This window comes from Mobula birostris, chromosome 8, assembly GCF_030028105.1.
Source record: "Mobula birostris isolate sMobBir1 chromosome 8, sMobBir1.hap1, whole genome shotgun sequence".
In the NCBI taxonomy this organism is placed as follows: domain Eukaryota; kingdom Metazoa; phylum Chordata; class Chondrichthyes; order Myliobatiformes; family Myliobatidae; genus Mobula; species Mobula birostris.
This window is the reverse complement of record NC_092377.1, coordinates 109,654,915-109,671,351: the sequence shown is the minus strand read 5'-3', so window position 1 is coordinate 109,671,351 and position 16,437 is coordinate 109,654,915. Positions and strand designations below refer to the sequence as shown.

Here is a 16,437-nt window from a genome sequence, read left to right as displayed (position 1 = left end):
AATTGTAGGAGAGAGTGGCGGGCACATAACAATGAAGTGTTAACCAATTGAAAAATATGATTCCAAGCTTCCTCAGAAATTGAAGTCTGTAAACCTTGTTCCCAAAGATTTTTAATTTTATCAAAAGGAACACTTCTCATTCCCAACAGCATATTATAAATATTAGATATATATCCATTATAAAAAGGTTTCCAATTAAAAATTACATCTAGTAGATTCTTATCAGGACTTTTAGGAAATGTACTTATTTGAGACCGTAAAAAGTCTCCTATTTGTAGGTATCGAAAAAATGAGTTTTGGGTAAACTATATATAGTTGGCAGTTGTTCAAACGAAAAGAGACTTCCCGCTACAAACAAGTCCTGAAAGCATTCAATACCTAATCTATCCCATTCTTTAAAAGCCACATCAGAGGGTTTAAAAAAAATTAGAAAAAATGGGACTCGAAAGAGAAAATCTCAATAAGCCAAAGTATTTTCAGAATTGTATCCAAGTTCTCATAGTATGTTTAACTACCAGATTATCAGTTAACTTACTCAGAGACAAAGGAAGTGAGTAGAAAAATAGAAGAGAAATAGTAGAAAATGTATTAACAGAGTTAGCTTCTAAAAAAACCCACATCGGGCAATCCTCACGATTAACGTAATATAACCAAAATGCAAGATTTCTTACATTAACTGCCCAGTAATAAAATCTAGTTTGGTTAAGGCTAATCCTCCAATCGTTTTACCTTTCTGAAGATGAATTTTATTTAATCTAGAACGCTTATTCTTCCATATACAAGATATAATAGAGTCAAGAGAATCAAAAAAAGATTTAGGAATAAAAACAGGCAATGCCTGAAAAAGGTATATAAATTTAGGCAAAATATTCATTTTGATAAAGTTAATTCAGCCAATCAGCAATAACGAAAGAGGCGACCAATTTGATAGTATCTTTTTTACATGATTCAATAGGGTAAGACTCAGTCTAACACACCATCATCAGTGCGCTCGGCGCTGTCCCGATTCCGGTGATACTACACAGTACATACATTATTTCTACTTTATATAGGCTGTGTATTTTTAGGTGCTATTTGGTATGATTTGGCAGCTTCATAGCTTAAAGGTTACTGGAGAGCGCTTGTGCCGTGTTTTTGCCAACAGCGCTTGCGTGAGATTTTCTGCTGATGGCGCTTGCGTGAGATTTTCGCTACAGAGAACAGTACAGTAATGATTGTGGAAAAGTATTTCTACTTCATATAGGCTGTGTATTTATCATATCATTCCTGCTTTTACTATATGTTACTGTTATTTTAGGTTTTATGTGTTATTTGGCATAATTTGGTAGATTATTTTTGGGTCTGCGAAAGCACACAAAATTTTCCCGTATAAATAAATCGTAATTGCTTCTTCGCTTTACGACATTTCGGCTTACGAACCGTTTCATAGGAACGCTCTACCTTCGGATGGCGGGGGAAGCCTGTAAATAACATTTAATAACCAACGAATATTAAAGTGAGAATATCGATTTTTGATAAATTCAGTTTGATTATCGGAAATGACAGATGGTAAAATATTTTCAATCCTATGGGCCAAAACTTTAGATAGGATCTTAGTATCAACATTAAGTAAAGAAATTGGTCTATAAGAAGAGCATTCAGTTGGATCCTTATTCTTTTTAAGGATAAGCAAAATGGAAGCCTCATAAAAAGATTGAGGGAGTCTGCCCTACTTGAATGAATCTAAAAAAAACTGAACATAAATGAGATATAAGCAATGAGGAAATGATCTTGTAAAACTCTCCAGAAAATCCATCTGGACCCGGAGCTTTCCTCAAATGTAATGAATGCACAGCCTCAACAGTTTCCTCAAAAGAAATAGGTTGCTCCAACAACTTTCTATTGTCAGCAGAAATTGTAGGAATGTTTAGTTGGTATAAAAAATTGTTCATTACAGTATTATCCTTAAAAGATTCAGAACTATAGAGTTTAGGATAAAATTCTCTAAAAGTATCATTTATTTCTAAATAATCAGTTGTCCTATCACCATTAGCTTTGCATTCTTATTTAATCTGCTGTTTAGCTATAAAGGTTTTAATTTGATCAGCCAATAATTTACCTGTTTAATCTCCATGACTTTTAAAGTCAATTAACATTGACTTTTTTTTAAGGAGTTGGGTTTCAATTGGATAGGTTAAAAGGAGATCATATTTAGTTTTAGTTTCAACACGTCTTTTATATAAGGCAGGTTCTGGAGCCAAGGCATACTCTTGGTCTAATTAGCTGATTAGCTAAACCACTTCTCTCTTTATAGGCTTTTTTCTTAATACTTGCAGTATAAGAAATAATTTGTTCTCTAATATATGCCTTAAAGGCATCCCATCTGATAAGACTAGAAGTCTCCTCTAACGTATTCTCTTCAAAAAAAAGAATAATTTGTCTCTCCATAAACTTTAAAAAAAAATCTTTATCAGATAACAAAGTTAAATTACATCACCAAAACCTATTTGTTTGAACAAGACCAGGGAGATTTAAAGATGGGAGCACAGGAGCGTGACCTGAGACAGTAATCTCTTTATATTCACAAGATCGAACTGATAGAATCATTTGGCTATCAATAAAATAAAATCAATCCTGGAATACGTACGACGGACATGAGAGAAAAATGGATATTCCTTGTCTACTGGATGAAAAAAATGCCAAGCATCAACAATACCACATTTCATTAAAAAAAGATTTAATAAACACAGCTGATTTATTTGTTTAGAAGATGAACGATCTAAAGCTGGATCTAAGCAACAATTAGAGTTTCCACCCATCACCAATGGGTACAGACTTAGATCTGGCAAAAAAGAAAAAAGCTCAAAGAAACCTGGGTCATTTATATTCGGAGCATACACATTGGCAAATACCATTAGTTTGTTATTTAGGTTCCCCGATACTATAACAAAAAGCCCATCAGAAATTACTTTATGTTGAACAAAGGGAACTTCATTATCTATAAGGATAAAAACCCCTCTGGCTTTGGCCTGAGACTAGGAATGGAAATGACATCCCCTAAAAAGGCATGAATTGTCACACTTATGTACATGGGTTTCTTGAAGAAAAACAATCGGTACCTTAAGTTTTTTAATATAGGCAAAAATCTTATTTCTTTTCACAGGGTGATTTAGCCCTTTCACATTAAAGCTAAGTAAATTAATACTTTGATCCATTTTAAAACTATTTTATAAGGTTAAAGTAGCAATCAGAGAGATGTATATTAAACCCAAATAATAAACCTTGAGATATATTAGCCAAGCAACAGAACTGACTAGATTCCCAAATCAGCTTCAAGAACTCCCCATCCCCCCCCCACCGAGAGAAAATCAGTAAAAGAACAACCGCTACCTACTCCCACTGAAAACATCCCCTTAGAAAGCCTGTTGGAACTGCTCCAAAGAATTCAAAGTTATTTACTATTCCAACTAAGACTAAATAACATACAGTAAAAAAAGCTTAGACAGGTTTATCAAACAGGAGCAATTATTCATACTGAAAAATATTAAACAGTAATTTTTTTTAATATATAGTATTTCTGTTTTTGCAAGATTTTTAATCTATCCAATATATGTATAGAGTCAATTTTTTTTGATTTTGGGGACCTTTATAACCATTCCTGCACTCTCCTTCCGTTTTACTTTATTCTGACATTTCTAAACTGTCGGCTCCACTCCCGCCCTGATAAAGTTTTAGGGGGAATTGGGGGATTCTGAGATTCCTGTAAGTAATAGGTTAAGGTTGAATACCGACTGTGTCTGTGTATTCTGGTTTGTGAATGGCTACAGCATGTATAAGATGATGTTTCACAGCTGCTTCTTTGGAGCAAGATAAAGATTAAAGCTCACACAGATCCACAAAAGATGCCTCCTACTTTTTCACACCTTTTGGTTTCAACAAAAGGCGGTTGCTGATGGAGATAAGACAGGACATTCCTTTCTTAATTAAAGCTTAAATTTGGTGGAGCCTCTTATCCAAACTATTAAGTTTTGCTCTATTTGAGTAGCTGGAATGTCTATCGAACTGATTTTTCTTTTATATCAGTGGCCTTATAAATTGTAACAATTCTGAAAGTTGAGCAGTGAACTTGTTTGAACTACCAGAGAGATGAGAATGCTTCTCCCCGTGATGTCGGGACCAAGTTCCCTTGCCTGCTGAGCTCGAAGAAATAAACTGGTGAAAAGGTAAGTAATGATCTTTTCGTGCTGTGGTTATTTGGTCTGGCAAATTTAAGTTTACAGCCCCCATACTATTTAGTATAAAGCCCTACACACAGCCCTAGTTATGCAATTTGTCAGAACTCTGATCCCAGCATGGTACAGCTGGAGCCAATCCCATTCGAACAGCTCTCTCCTTTCCCACTACTAGTGCCAATGTCCCAGAAGTTCAAACCCACTTCTCCCACATCAATCTTTCAACCATGTATTTAGCCCTTTGATCTCGTTAATCTTGTGATAGCTTGCATGACTCAAATTACAATCCAGGGATTATTACCATTTTGTTCCTGTTTTAATTTAGCCCCTGCCTACTCAAATTCCCTCAGCAGAACCAATTTCCTCATTGTTGGTACCCATGTGGACCTCAGCTGGATCTTTCCCCTCACTCTGAATTCCTCTGCAGGTCAGATGAGATAGAAACATGGAAAACCTACAGCACAATACAGGCCCTTCAGCCCACAGAGTTGTGCCGAACATGGCCATAGACCAATTTTGAAATATTTAATCTAATGGGTGTGACTACTTTCTGAAAGCACTCCTTAATGTATCTCAGTGCTTGAAGCTCAGATTCCTGAGCACAGAAATCGAGAAAATCTGCAGATGCTGGAAATCCAAACCACACAGTGCTGGAGGAATTCAGCAGGCCAGGCAACATCTCTGGAAGAGCTCTTCTTTTCCATAGATGCTGCCTCACCTGCTGAGTTCCTCCAGCATTTTGTGTGCACAACTTCCCAGCTCTTTCCTTCACCACCCACCCCCCAGTTTCACCCATCACCTACAACCTCTTACTTCTTCCTCCCCTCCCCCCACCTTCTTACTCCGACTTCTCTTCCTTTCCAGTCCTGATGAAGGGTCTTGGCCTGAACTGTCAACTGTTTACTCTTTTCCATAGATGCTGCCTGGCCTGCTGAGCTCCTCCAGCGTTTTGTGTGTTGCCTGTCATCAACTTTGAGCCAGAGTTCATGGCGCAACCAACATTTGCTGCAGTTATGGTCGCCAAGAACCACAATGAGGTTCACCGGACTTTGGTGTTGATAGTATGGTATACTTACTTTCATTAGTGAAATCCCGAAATATGTGAGGCATGGCATCTTCGGGGAAATGAGACTAAAACCCATGATAGGAACCTGGGAAGTACTAAAGAAGACTTTTGCATGTCACGTCTAAAGGCTGATTTATACTCCTGCGTCAAATCGACGCTGTACATATGGCGTCACCGCGAACCCTACACGGAGCCTATGCAGATCTCTACGCCGTAGCCTGACGCAAACTTCTCCTAAAATGTAACTACGCATCACGGCAACGCAGACTACAACAACTGCGATTGGTCCGCTTGGTAGCATTGCATTTCCTCCTACACTGCAATGGCTTCCCATTGGGCGACTGAAGGGCAGTGAAGGAACTCTGGCTGCAATGCTTTCCATAAAGCTTTACAGGCCTCCAAAATTATGGAGGACACATTTCACTTTCACGAAAAAAGACGCTCACTTTAAACTTGTTTACCCCAAGAAAGACTACCATGACCATGAAGCCTTGCACGGGCATGCGCGACGTGCCCGAATTGCAGAGCGATGCAGACACACCAACGCACAAGTATAAATGCTCACAACGCGCATAGGCCACTTGTGTAGGTTAAGGTGTCCATTTGACTCACAAGTATAAATCAGCCTTAAGAATGACCGAAGGTGGTTGAGAAAATAAATGGGAGACCTTCCTTCATGGGCTAGTTTACAGTACACGGAGGTTGTGAGACAACCAGTACTGTGAGCACCACACTGTACGAAAGATGGCAAAATCGTAACAACTATCCATGCTGACCAGATGTGCAACCTGAGCAAGTTCCGTTTGCCACATCCTCAAATCTCCTATCCATAAAACTGCCTTTTCGACACTGTGACTGTTCACACCTCTACCACTTCCTCTGAAAGCTCATATCATATACTGACCACCTCATCAATATCCCATCCGTCCCCTTTGGCCAGCACGGTAGCAGAGTGGTTAGCACAACGCTTTACAGTACCTGCATCCCCAGTTCAATTCTCTGTCACAGAGGGCAGTGGAAGCCATGATGTTAAATATTCAAGTGTTCAATGGGACAAGGGGGTGAATTTGGAGAAGCGCAGTAACACAGTGTTAGCGTAATACTATTATAGCACCAGCAACCCGTGTTCATTGACTGCTGCTGTCTGTAAAGAGTCCCTGTAAACACATGGCTTTCCTCTGAGTTCTCTGGTTTCCTCCCACAATCCAAACACGTAAAGATCGGTGGGTTAATTGGTCATTGTTAATTGTCCCATGATCAGGCTAGGGTTAAATCGCAGGTGGTGGGCGGCGTGGCTCACTCCTCACGTTCTCGATAAATAAATCTTTCCACTCTCACATGGGCAGCATGGTAACATAGCATCATGCTCACTATTACAGCTCGGGTGTGCTGGAGTTTGTCCAGCGCCGTTCCGTAAGGAATCTCTATACGTCCACCCCGTGGAATGCGTCGGTTTTCCCTGGACACTCCGGTTTCCTGCCACTGGCCAAAGTGGTACCGGGTAGGTTAATTGTCCTGTGATTAGGTCAGGGTTAATTACCGCTGTGGGGTTGCTGGGATGGCATGGCAGGACTTGAAGTGCCAACTCTGTGCCGTATTGCTAAATAAAACAAACTAAACCTACTGTTTACTCTGTAGACTTTAGACTCCACCAGCCTAGAAAAATACTGTAACCTATGCCCTTTGTGTCATACACCTCCACAAAGTTACCAATCAGGTCTTCCATGATCCGGGGAGAAACACCCCAGCCTATGCAATCTCTCCTTGGAACCCAGGCCCACTCCACCCGGGTCCTGGTAACATCCTTGTGAGCAATACACACAAAATTCTGGAGGAACTCAGGTCAGGCAGCATCTATGGAAATGAATAAGCAGTCGACATTTCAGGCCAAAACCCTTCATTAGGGCTGGAAAGGAAGGGGAAAGAAGCAAGAATAAGGTGGGGGGAGGAGGTGATAGGTGGAAAAAGTAAAGAACTGGAGAAGATGGAATCTCATAAGAAAGGAGAGTGGACCATGGGAGAAAGGGAAGGGCTGGAGGGACCCGGGGGAAGTGATTGGCAGAACAGGCAAGGGGGTGGCCAGAGTGAGGAACTAAGAGAGAAGGGGGAGGAGGAAAAATTACCATAAGATAAAGAACTCAATGTTCATACCATCAGGTTGGAGGCTACCCTGAGGTGTTGCTCCTCCACCACCTGGCCTTGTTGTGGCAGTAGAGCAGGCCATGGACTGACATGCCAGAGTGGGAATGAGGATTGGAATTAAAATAGTTGGCCACCTGCTTTCTGCAGATGGAGCAAAGGTGCTTGACAAAGCAATCCCCCAATCTATTCCACGTCTCACCAATGTAGAGGAGGTACCATCAGGACCACTGGAAACAATAGATGACCCCAACAGATTCGCAGGTAAAGTGTTGTCTCACCTGGAAGGACTGTTTGGGGTCCTGAACAGGCAGGTGTAGCACTTTGGCCACTTGTCAGGAAGATTAGTGGGAGGAAGGGACAGGAAACACCATTCTTTCAGAAAAGACGACGGATGAGGCAAAGGCAAAGGAACTGAGAAAAGTGAATGGCAGTTTTTTTTTTAAACGGTTGGTAAGTTTATAAAACCTCTTTGTGAATCTTTTCTGTACTTCTACCAGCATAACATCTTTTCTATGGGTGGGCCACCAGAATTGCATACATTATTTCAAATGTGGTTCCACTAATGTCTTATACAGACATGTTTGCAATATGATGCCTCAGCTCCTGCACTTAATGTCCTGACTGAAGGTAAGCATTCCAAATACCTTATTCAACATACGTCTAAGAAAGTTTGTTGTAGCATTGGAGAAGGTTTGCAAGAATGAAAGGGTTAATATATTAGGACCACTTGAAAGTGCTGGGCCTGTACTCACTGGAGGGGAATTTCATTGAAACCAACTGAATATAAAAAGGCCTAGATAAAATGGACCTGCAATGGAAGTTTCCAACAGTGGGAGGGTCTATGACCAGAGGGCACAGCCACAGAATACAAGAATGCCCCTTTAGAACAGAGATGAGGAGGAATTTCTTTAGCCAGAGGGGGGTGAACCTCCAATCCATTGCCACAGACAGCTGTGGAGGTCAAGTCATTTAAAGTGAAAGTTGCTAAATTCTTGATTAGTAATGTTAATGCTAATAGAAACGAACGACAGGTGCAAATCTAATAAAGTTTTGCTAACAACCTATATAATTATAGGCAGACATCTGAACTCAAATCCTCTAGCTTTAAAAACCAACAAACTATTTGAGTTATTTTTAAAAATAGAACTGCAAAGAAAAACCTAGGAATTATAGAGCAGAAAGCCTAATATATATAACAGGTACATTATAGTGGGTTTCTGAGGGATAAGATGTACAAGCATATGACTTTCTAGAGAATAAGGGATATGGCAGAAACGATTAGTTTAATTTGTTTGGTACAACATAAGGGCCGAATACAAGGCAGGCTGAGAGAGTAAAGGGGATAGCGGAGCAGGACAGAACTGGCGAGGGGCGGTGAATGGGGTCAGGCTGAGGGCGAGCAAAGGGACAAGGATAGCGAGGCCTCGGGGAGAACTGCACCGTGTAGTACGAGGTTAGGGGCTCGGGCACTGGCCACCGTTGCATGAGGTGTTGAGACTAACCTGCGGAGCTGGCAGATTCCGCGGAACATGTTGCAGGGCCCGGGCGCCAGTCAAGGACACAGAGAGGGAGATGCAGCTCCTCACTCCAGGCTCCTAGCTGGCTCCACCCTTTCACCCTTCACCCGGACAGGAACCGCAGCGCGCACGCGCCCGCGCCCGCCTCATGGCGGTGGGGGCGGCGAGAGGTCGTGATGGGACTAACTGTTCTCAATAGCTTCTCGCCGACAGTGCCTATGGACCCTCTGTCGGCTGCGGTGGCATCCCCCTCTCTCCAGTCTGAGGCTCCCATTGCGCGGCCTCGCGGCCCCCCCTGCCCGTGCCCGCGTTCACGCCCCTTCCGGCGGGGGCGCGCGCGGGCAGGCGCCGCTTCCCTCTTGCATATGGCGGCTGTGACGGCGGGCGGTGTCGGCTGCTGGCGCCCCGTTCGGCTGAATCGTTCTCTTGGTGCCCGCCCTGCGCCTCGCTGAAGAGCACCGCGGAGGGCGGCGTTAGACGCGGTGTGTTAAGTGCCGTTGTTGGCGATATCCCGGAGCTCGGGGCGGGGGGTGGGGGCAGGGGGAGGGTGGGCGAGGGTTCGGGCGGGGCCGCTGATGGCCGGCCGGCGCCATTTTGTGTCGCTGCTAAAGATCGGGCCCATCCCGGGGTGCGGGGCCCGGGTCTTCCCGCCATCCCGGGGAGCGGGACCGGGACCGGGAGTTACCCTACTGCCCGCGGCTGTGCGGCTCGGCACCGCTTGTACCGAACTCCTTCATGTGTTTCCGGAACTGTTGGGGCTGCAGGCCCAGGCGGTTGCTCGGACGCATCGCTGTGCTGAACGACCTGCAGCCGCCATCCCGGAGAAGACGCTGGTGTGACCTGTTCCTCGGGCTGGGTTTCGTAGTTACCTGAAGAGGGATGTATTTTTTTTTTGCCCTGACACCTTCGAGGGAGCCTGTTGGCCGCTCCATGCCCCGCTGTGGAAGTTATTTTCTTTAATTTTAAAAACAACATTTTCTCTTAAATGGCTAGTTGTTTATGGGTTGGTGTAATAAAGCTGTTCCCTTGTTGCGAACTATATATGGGCCTGACTTGAGATGGTGGCGATTTGCTGAAATAAGCATTTTTTCACTAGATGGGGTGAGTGTGGTGATTCTTTTGTTGACAGTCTTAGCATTGGGCGGGAGCATGAGTTTCCATCCTCGGATTACTCTGTTGGAATACTGTAGTGGAAGTAAAATGCTGTAAATCCTCAGATCGCTTGTTGAAGAGGAGTTAACCTTACAGACCATTGAATTTTCATTAATTAGATGTTTTGAAACCTCTTGACAAAGCTGGCTGTACACGTTTTGTTTTTATTTACATTCCAACTGTAGTTATTCCCTTTTCACGTTTCAATGCATTGATTTTTTGTTCATGTAAAATAAAATGGTTGAGTTATTTGAAGTGATACGCTTCAAAAAATAAAATTCATGTTTAGCAATTCATGAAGACATTAGCAAAGATGGAAATAGTCAGCAGGTCAGGCACTGGTTTTGGAAAGAAGAGTAAAGTTATGCCAATTTATGACGTTTTATTTTTTTCCAGTTTTTAATCTTGCCCTCCAATAATTAGCTCTACAGCTTTGTAGCTCTTCAAGTATGCACTTTTGCTTTTATAAACTTTCTTGTCCTCTGGGTGGGGGGGAAAAAGCACTTTATTTAATTTTCTTCCCGTATGCTCTGTTTGGGTCCTTTCTAATTATATACTTAATTTCAGACCTTCCCTGTGCCTTTTCTCTACTACAAAAGAATGGCCTCAAACTCTTCCTGATGGTAACAATATTCTAATCCTGGCAACGTCCTGTATCTTCTGTGCAATGTGACAACTGCATGCATCACCCAAACAGTGATATAAATAGTATTGTGTAGGTTTTTATTATTACTTCTGTTCTATAACTCCACCTGATAAATGAAAGCATCCTTTGAGCCTTTATACCTTACTATCCTCCCACTTATGCTGGTTGGTAGGATAATTTGTAATGTAAATTATCCCTGGTGCAGTGTAGTTGAGTGTCAGGGGAATCTGGGTGTGGCTGGTGGGCAAATTCAGGAGAATGGAAATAATTGGTGGGTTACAATTTCCACGTACCATGGTTCCAGATGTCCTTTGAGAATTGTCATTGCAACTCTTGCACCTAGCAATTTGCAGTCACCTGACCAAGCATTTCTATACCTAAATAAATTACAGTCTTAAATTTGAGATAACATCACGGAGTTTTAAGGACTCATGGGTCAGCACACTTTGTGCTTCTAACATTCTCTGTGTTTCCTTGAAATCTTCTCGGGGGGTTCTCCTCCAGAGAGCAGCGAATGCTGAGTTAATCATGGAATTATACACCATGAAAACAGGCTGTTGAACCCAACTGGTACGTGCCGGACAAGATTCCTTTCTAACCTTGTTCAATTTGCCCACGTTTAGCCTATATCCCTCTAAATCCTTCCTATCTATGTATAATTTAAATGTTGGTAATGTACCTGCTTCAACCACTTCCTCTGGCATCTTGTGCCAAATACTGACCACCCTGTCCAAGTACCCATTAAATTTTGAAGCACTTACCTCCAACTGCTTCCTTCCAAGAGATGCCCCTGACAGATTTTGTAAAACTTAAACCTCTGTCCTCTAGTTCTTGATTCCCCAACCCTGGGGAAAAGACTGTGTACATTCTCCTTATCTATACCCTTCATGATGTTATACACCTATAATATCACCTTTCATTCTTCTATGGTCCAAATGAGGTGGAGGGAGAGAACAAACTCTAACTTAATCCTTCAAGTTCTGGCAGCATTATTAAGTATAGTGAGAATGTTTGACCAAAAATATGGAGGTTATAGGAACAGGGAAAGAAAATGGCATTCATGTCAAGATCAGGTTTAAGAAATCCTCCACACAAAATGCTGGAGGAACTTAGCAGGCCAGGTAGCATCTTTGGAAAAGAGTACATAAACGAACTTTCCGGCCAAGACGGTCCTGATGAAGGGTCTTGGCCCGAAACATCGTTTACTCTTTTCTGTAGATACTGCCTGGCCTGTTGAGTTCCAGCAATTTGTATGTGTGTCGCTTGGATTTCCAGCATCTGCAGATTTTTTCGTGTTTGTTAAGGAATTGTATATCCTGAATTTCTCCATTTAGAGTTATGCCGCTGTAAGGCAAAGAATTGAATGATGACATTGGATCAGATATTAAGATGGTAAAATTAATGACTGATACAGACAAAGCCTTTGCTATGAAATTAATAGTATATTCATAAATTGATTAGTTGACCATTAGCAAGGTGTGTAGAAAGGATTTCTAGTTGCGGAAATGAAGGATTCCTCCATGTTGTACCCCAAGCCTTGTGCAATAAAGGGCAACAGATTGTTTGATTCCTTACTACTGCCAAATCGAACGGCTTTATATTACATTTGTACAGATTCGGCCTGAGTGGTTGCCTAACAGCCTGATGTGAAAACACCTATGCCCAGGAACAGAAAAGCCTACAAAAAGTGGCGGATACAGCCCAGTCCATCACAAAGTACTCCCCACAACAGAGCAAATTTATCTGGAGCGCTACCGCAAGAAAGCAGCATCGATCACCAAGAACCCCACCATCCAGGCCATGCTCTCTTCTCACTACTACCACTGGGCAGGTACCTTAGGTCTCACATCACCAGGTTCGGGAACAGCTATTACCCTACAACCATCAGTCTTCTGAACCAGTGTGAATAACTTCATACACCTCAACTGAACTGATTCCACAACCCACAGACTCACTTGCAAGGCCTCCTGAACTCATATTCTCAATATTGTTTTACTTGTACCATTTGTCTTCTTTTGCATTTTGGTTCTTTGTTAGTCTTTGTGTATAGTTTTTCATAAATTTTATTGTATTTCTTTGTTTTCCTGTAAATGCCTTCAAGAAAATTGATCTCAGTGTAGTATATCGTAACGTATATGTACTTTGATTTAGCCCGCACTATTTTGAGATGTGAATATTTAGAGTGGGACCATATTGATAGTAAGATTTGTTATTGTGAGGCATTCAAGGTTGTATATTGACAGAAATTACAGATGGCATGGCATGGTTAAGTTTCATACTGTCAGTGATGCAAGTTCAATCCTGAACTCAACTGCTGTCTGTATGGACTAAGACTGATTCCAGAATTGGCTATAATGTACTGTAAGTACCAATTAACTGCAAGGAGATAGTGTTTTGCTATTTGGATTATTAATGTAAATTACCAACATTTTTTTCAGGAATCAGAATGACTAATGAAGAACCTCTACCAAAGAAGGTAAGTAGGAATAAATTTATATATTCTATAAAACTTTATAAGGTGATCACTTCGTCACTTGTAACAAATAATAATGTCTTGTTTTATTTTGTGTATAGGTTCGCCTAAGTGAATCAGACTTCAAGTCTCTATCCCGAGATGACTTATGTTCCAGGTAATGATTAATGGAATGAAGTTGGAAACTGAGATTAACCAGTGAACGTGCATGTCTTTATTTTAGCGTGAAGTATTTTAATTGCTTTGGAAGATTTTATCCAATAATTGATCAGAACCTAGGGTCATTACCAATTTTGTCTGATCTGGGGAGAAGAATTGTTTTTTTGTTAGTATTTCTCACTACGATTATATGCTGTGCAGTCTTTTACTGAAAGGATATTGTGGAGAAGGCAGGAAAGTGATGTCTAATGGTATTAAAGTATATTATGACTTTTTGCTGAAATTGTTTGTCATGATAATCTGTAATGAGTATCTTCCGTTCAATTCAGACTGATAGACTGATGTTAAATTCCCATATTACAGACAATGAAATTGTCTAGCTTTGCTCAACTTGTAACAGTTTGCTCCTAGTGTTTTATATAACTGGCCCAACACCAGTCCCTGCACATACCTCCAGTCAAAAACCTCCAAATTAGTTTTGTATCGAATTGTCTTGCTCCCCTGGGTCCTATGTGATCTCATCTTTTGGGCCAGTTTCCCATGCTGGACCTTCTCAAAAGCCTTGCTAAAGTACATGTGAACAAAATATTGATCATCTCTGCAAAACAAAACCCAAATTTGTGAAATGATTTGCCATGCAAAAAGCCATACTATCCCTCATCTGTCTTTGCCTTTCCAAATGCAGTTATTTCCTGTCTCTCAATACCCCTTCCAGTAACTTGCCTACCATGATGTAGTCAGGGTACTTATGTGACTGATCTAGAAAAAAAATTTCTGGTAAATGGTACAAGTGGCGATGATAATTGCACTGAATATCAAAGATGGACTATGATTCAAGACTATTTAATGTCATTTCCTGTACACAAATGTTAAGAGAAAGGAATAATTGTTACTCTGGATCTGATGCAGCACAAAAAAAAACTGAAAAGATAACAATAATGATTGTTAAAAAAATGTAATAGATATAAATACATAAGATAGCTTCTATACATTGATTGTATGTCCATAAAGTGGCACTAAGCTGTATTTAAGGTGACAGGTAGGAAATAATAAAGTAGTGGTGAAGTTAGTGGGTGGAGGTGTTGATCACTTACTGTTTTTGAGTCTAGTAGTCCTGTTGTGGATACTATGTAGCCTCCTCCCTGATGTGAGTGGGATAAACAGTCCATGAGCAGGGTGTGTGGGATCCTTCATGAGGGTACTGGCCCTTTTCCAGCACCTTTCTGTGTATGTGTCCTTGACAGTGGGTAGGCTGGTGCCAGTGATGCATTGGACAGTTTTTACAGTCCGTTGTAGAGCCTTACTGTCCACCAGCATGTAGTTTCTGTACCAAGCAATGATTCAGCTTGTTAGGATGCATTCTACTGCACATCCATAGAATGGTTTCTGAGTATGGATGTGCAAGGTCCAGCTTTCTTGACTGCGTAAGATGTGTTCTGGGACCATGAAAGGTTGTGTGTGATGTGCAGTCCCAGGAGTTTGAAACTGTTACAGTTTCCACTGCTATACTGCTGATGTAAAGGAGGATGTGAGTTCTCTTGAAGCCGATAACCAACTCCTTTGTGTTGTTGACATTAACGAAGAGGTTATTTACCTGGCACCAGACATCAGGCTTCCTTGTTGGAGATGGTCATTGCCTGGACTCATGTAGTATGAAAGTTTGCCACTTACCCACCATGCCTAAACGTGTCTTGTTGTTACACTGTAGAAACATGCACTCTTGCTCAGGAGATGCAAATGGAATTGAACACTCTGCAATCATCAGTGAACATTTCTGCTGAAGATGATTGGGCAAAGTTACAAACTGCCCTGAGGAACTTGTGCAATGATGTACTGGTGGGGCCTTTCACCTACTATAACCATCTTTCTTTTGTCCACCACTGGTGCCATTTGATTTTAGTTTTACCTGGATTGTTTGATGCCACACCCTGTCAAATGCAGCTTTGATGGTAAAGGATAGTTACTAAGCATACCTAGAATTCAGTTCCTTAGTCCATGGTTGGACTAAGACTTTGAAATCCAATCTGGGACCTGTAAGTAGGTTATTGATGGGCATTCATTGCTTGATGCCAGTGTCAATAATACCTTCCATTATTTTGCTTTAGATTGACAGATTGGACGTCCTTTTGTTTTGTGAATAGGACATAATTGGGCCACAAACATTAAGGTTAAGGTCTGAGGAGCTCTGGTTTACCCTCACTGAGTCCCAATTTTATTCCTGGTTATAGTGTATGGCCACTAGAGCTGTAAAAAAGGTTCATGAAAATGATATCAAAGTATGTAAACACTACTGACAAGACCTGAATATAAAACGGTAAGAGGTGATGTGGTGATTAATATAATTGAGAGATGGCAAGAAGCTGTTTCCTGTTTCGGGCCAGGTACTGAAGCACGGTTATAATAAATTTACAGGCACCCTGTTAAGGTGTGATCGCTTTGCAAAAATGTTACTGGAGATCTGATTTATTCAGGTTAGCTGAAAATGCTGTACTAGCTAAAAGAAGTCAAAATAGAGCTTGGCTGTCAGAGTAAATTAGCCAAAGTCAATTGGTTTACTCGTGTTCCTTTTTTTTAATGAACAGTTTGTGAGAATGAAGCAAAACAACTTTTTCTTGATTGTATTTGTGATTTAATGCCTGATCAATTCTATTTTCCTCCAGGTGGAAACAACAGGAGGTCTATGTACATGCATTGGAGACTAAGTGCTCAGAGCTCAACTGTAAGTTGTTTGAGTTTCTTTTGTTTTTCTGGTTAATCAGAACAGCTGGAAAAGATTGTTTATTTTTAAAGTACAGAGGTCCTATAATGCTATAAAGGTCCTATCATTGCCAGTTAGGTTGTGCTCCCTGGTTGCATCAACTTAACATTTGTCTTAACACTGCGAATCTCTTGGATCAAATACAAGCTTTCACTTTCAGAACATCTTGAAAAAGGTAGTTTTTTGATGTCTCAGAAACTGGCACAGCAGCCAAACCAACAAACACATCAGGAAACCAAATTTTTAAATAAACACTGGTTGCTTAAAGAATATTTAAATATGCTATAATGTATTTTAGCGTTGTTACCTTGTT

The 16,437-nt window shown here is 41.2% G+C and overlaps 2 protein-coding genes across 4 annotated transcripts in view; one reads left to right on the top strand and one right to left on the bottom strand.

The window, feature by feature from the left end:
- sod2 (superoxide dismutase 2, mitochondrial) overlaps positions 1-9,069 on the bottom strand; it is a 51,342-nt gene extending 42,273 nt beyond the window's left edge. Inside the window, exon 1 of the mRNA XM_072265951.1 lies at positions 8,922-9,069. Coding sequence (XP_072122052.1) covers positions 8,922-8,950 — 29 coding nt within the window. The 5' untranslated portion in view covers positions 8,951-9,069. The remainder of the gene's footprint in view (positions 1-8,921) is intronic.
- Positions 9,070-9,184: 115 nt separating this feature from the next.
- The window catches only part of wtap (WT1 associated protein), a 42,581-nt gene continuing 35,328 nt past the window's right edge, over positions 9,185-16,437 (top strand). Inside the window, exons 1-4 of one of the 3 annotated variants that reach the window (XM_072265948.1) lie at positions 9,185-9,418; positions 13,173-13,210; positions 13,309-13,364; positions 16,027-16,085. In XM_072265948.1, coding sequence (XP_072122049.1) covers positions 13,181-13,210; positions 13,309-13,364; positions 16,027-16,085 — 145 coding nt within the window. In that variant the 5' untranslated portion in view covers positions 9,185-9,418; positions 13,173-13,180. Of the gene's footprint in view, positions 9,419-9,560; positions 10,038-13,172; positions 13,211-13,308; positions 13,365-16,026; positions 16,086-16,437 lie in introns of those variants that run through there. The other 2 variants (XM_072265949.1, XM_072265950.1) reach the window with 2 other exon arrangements.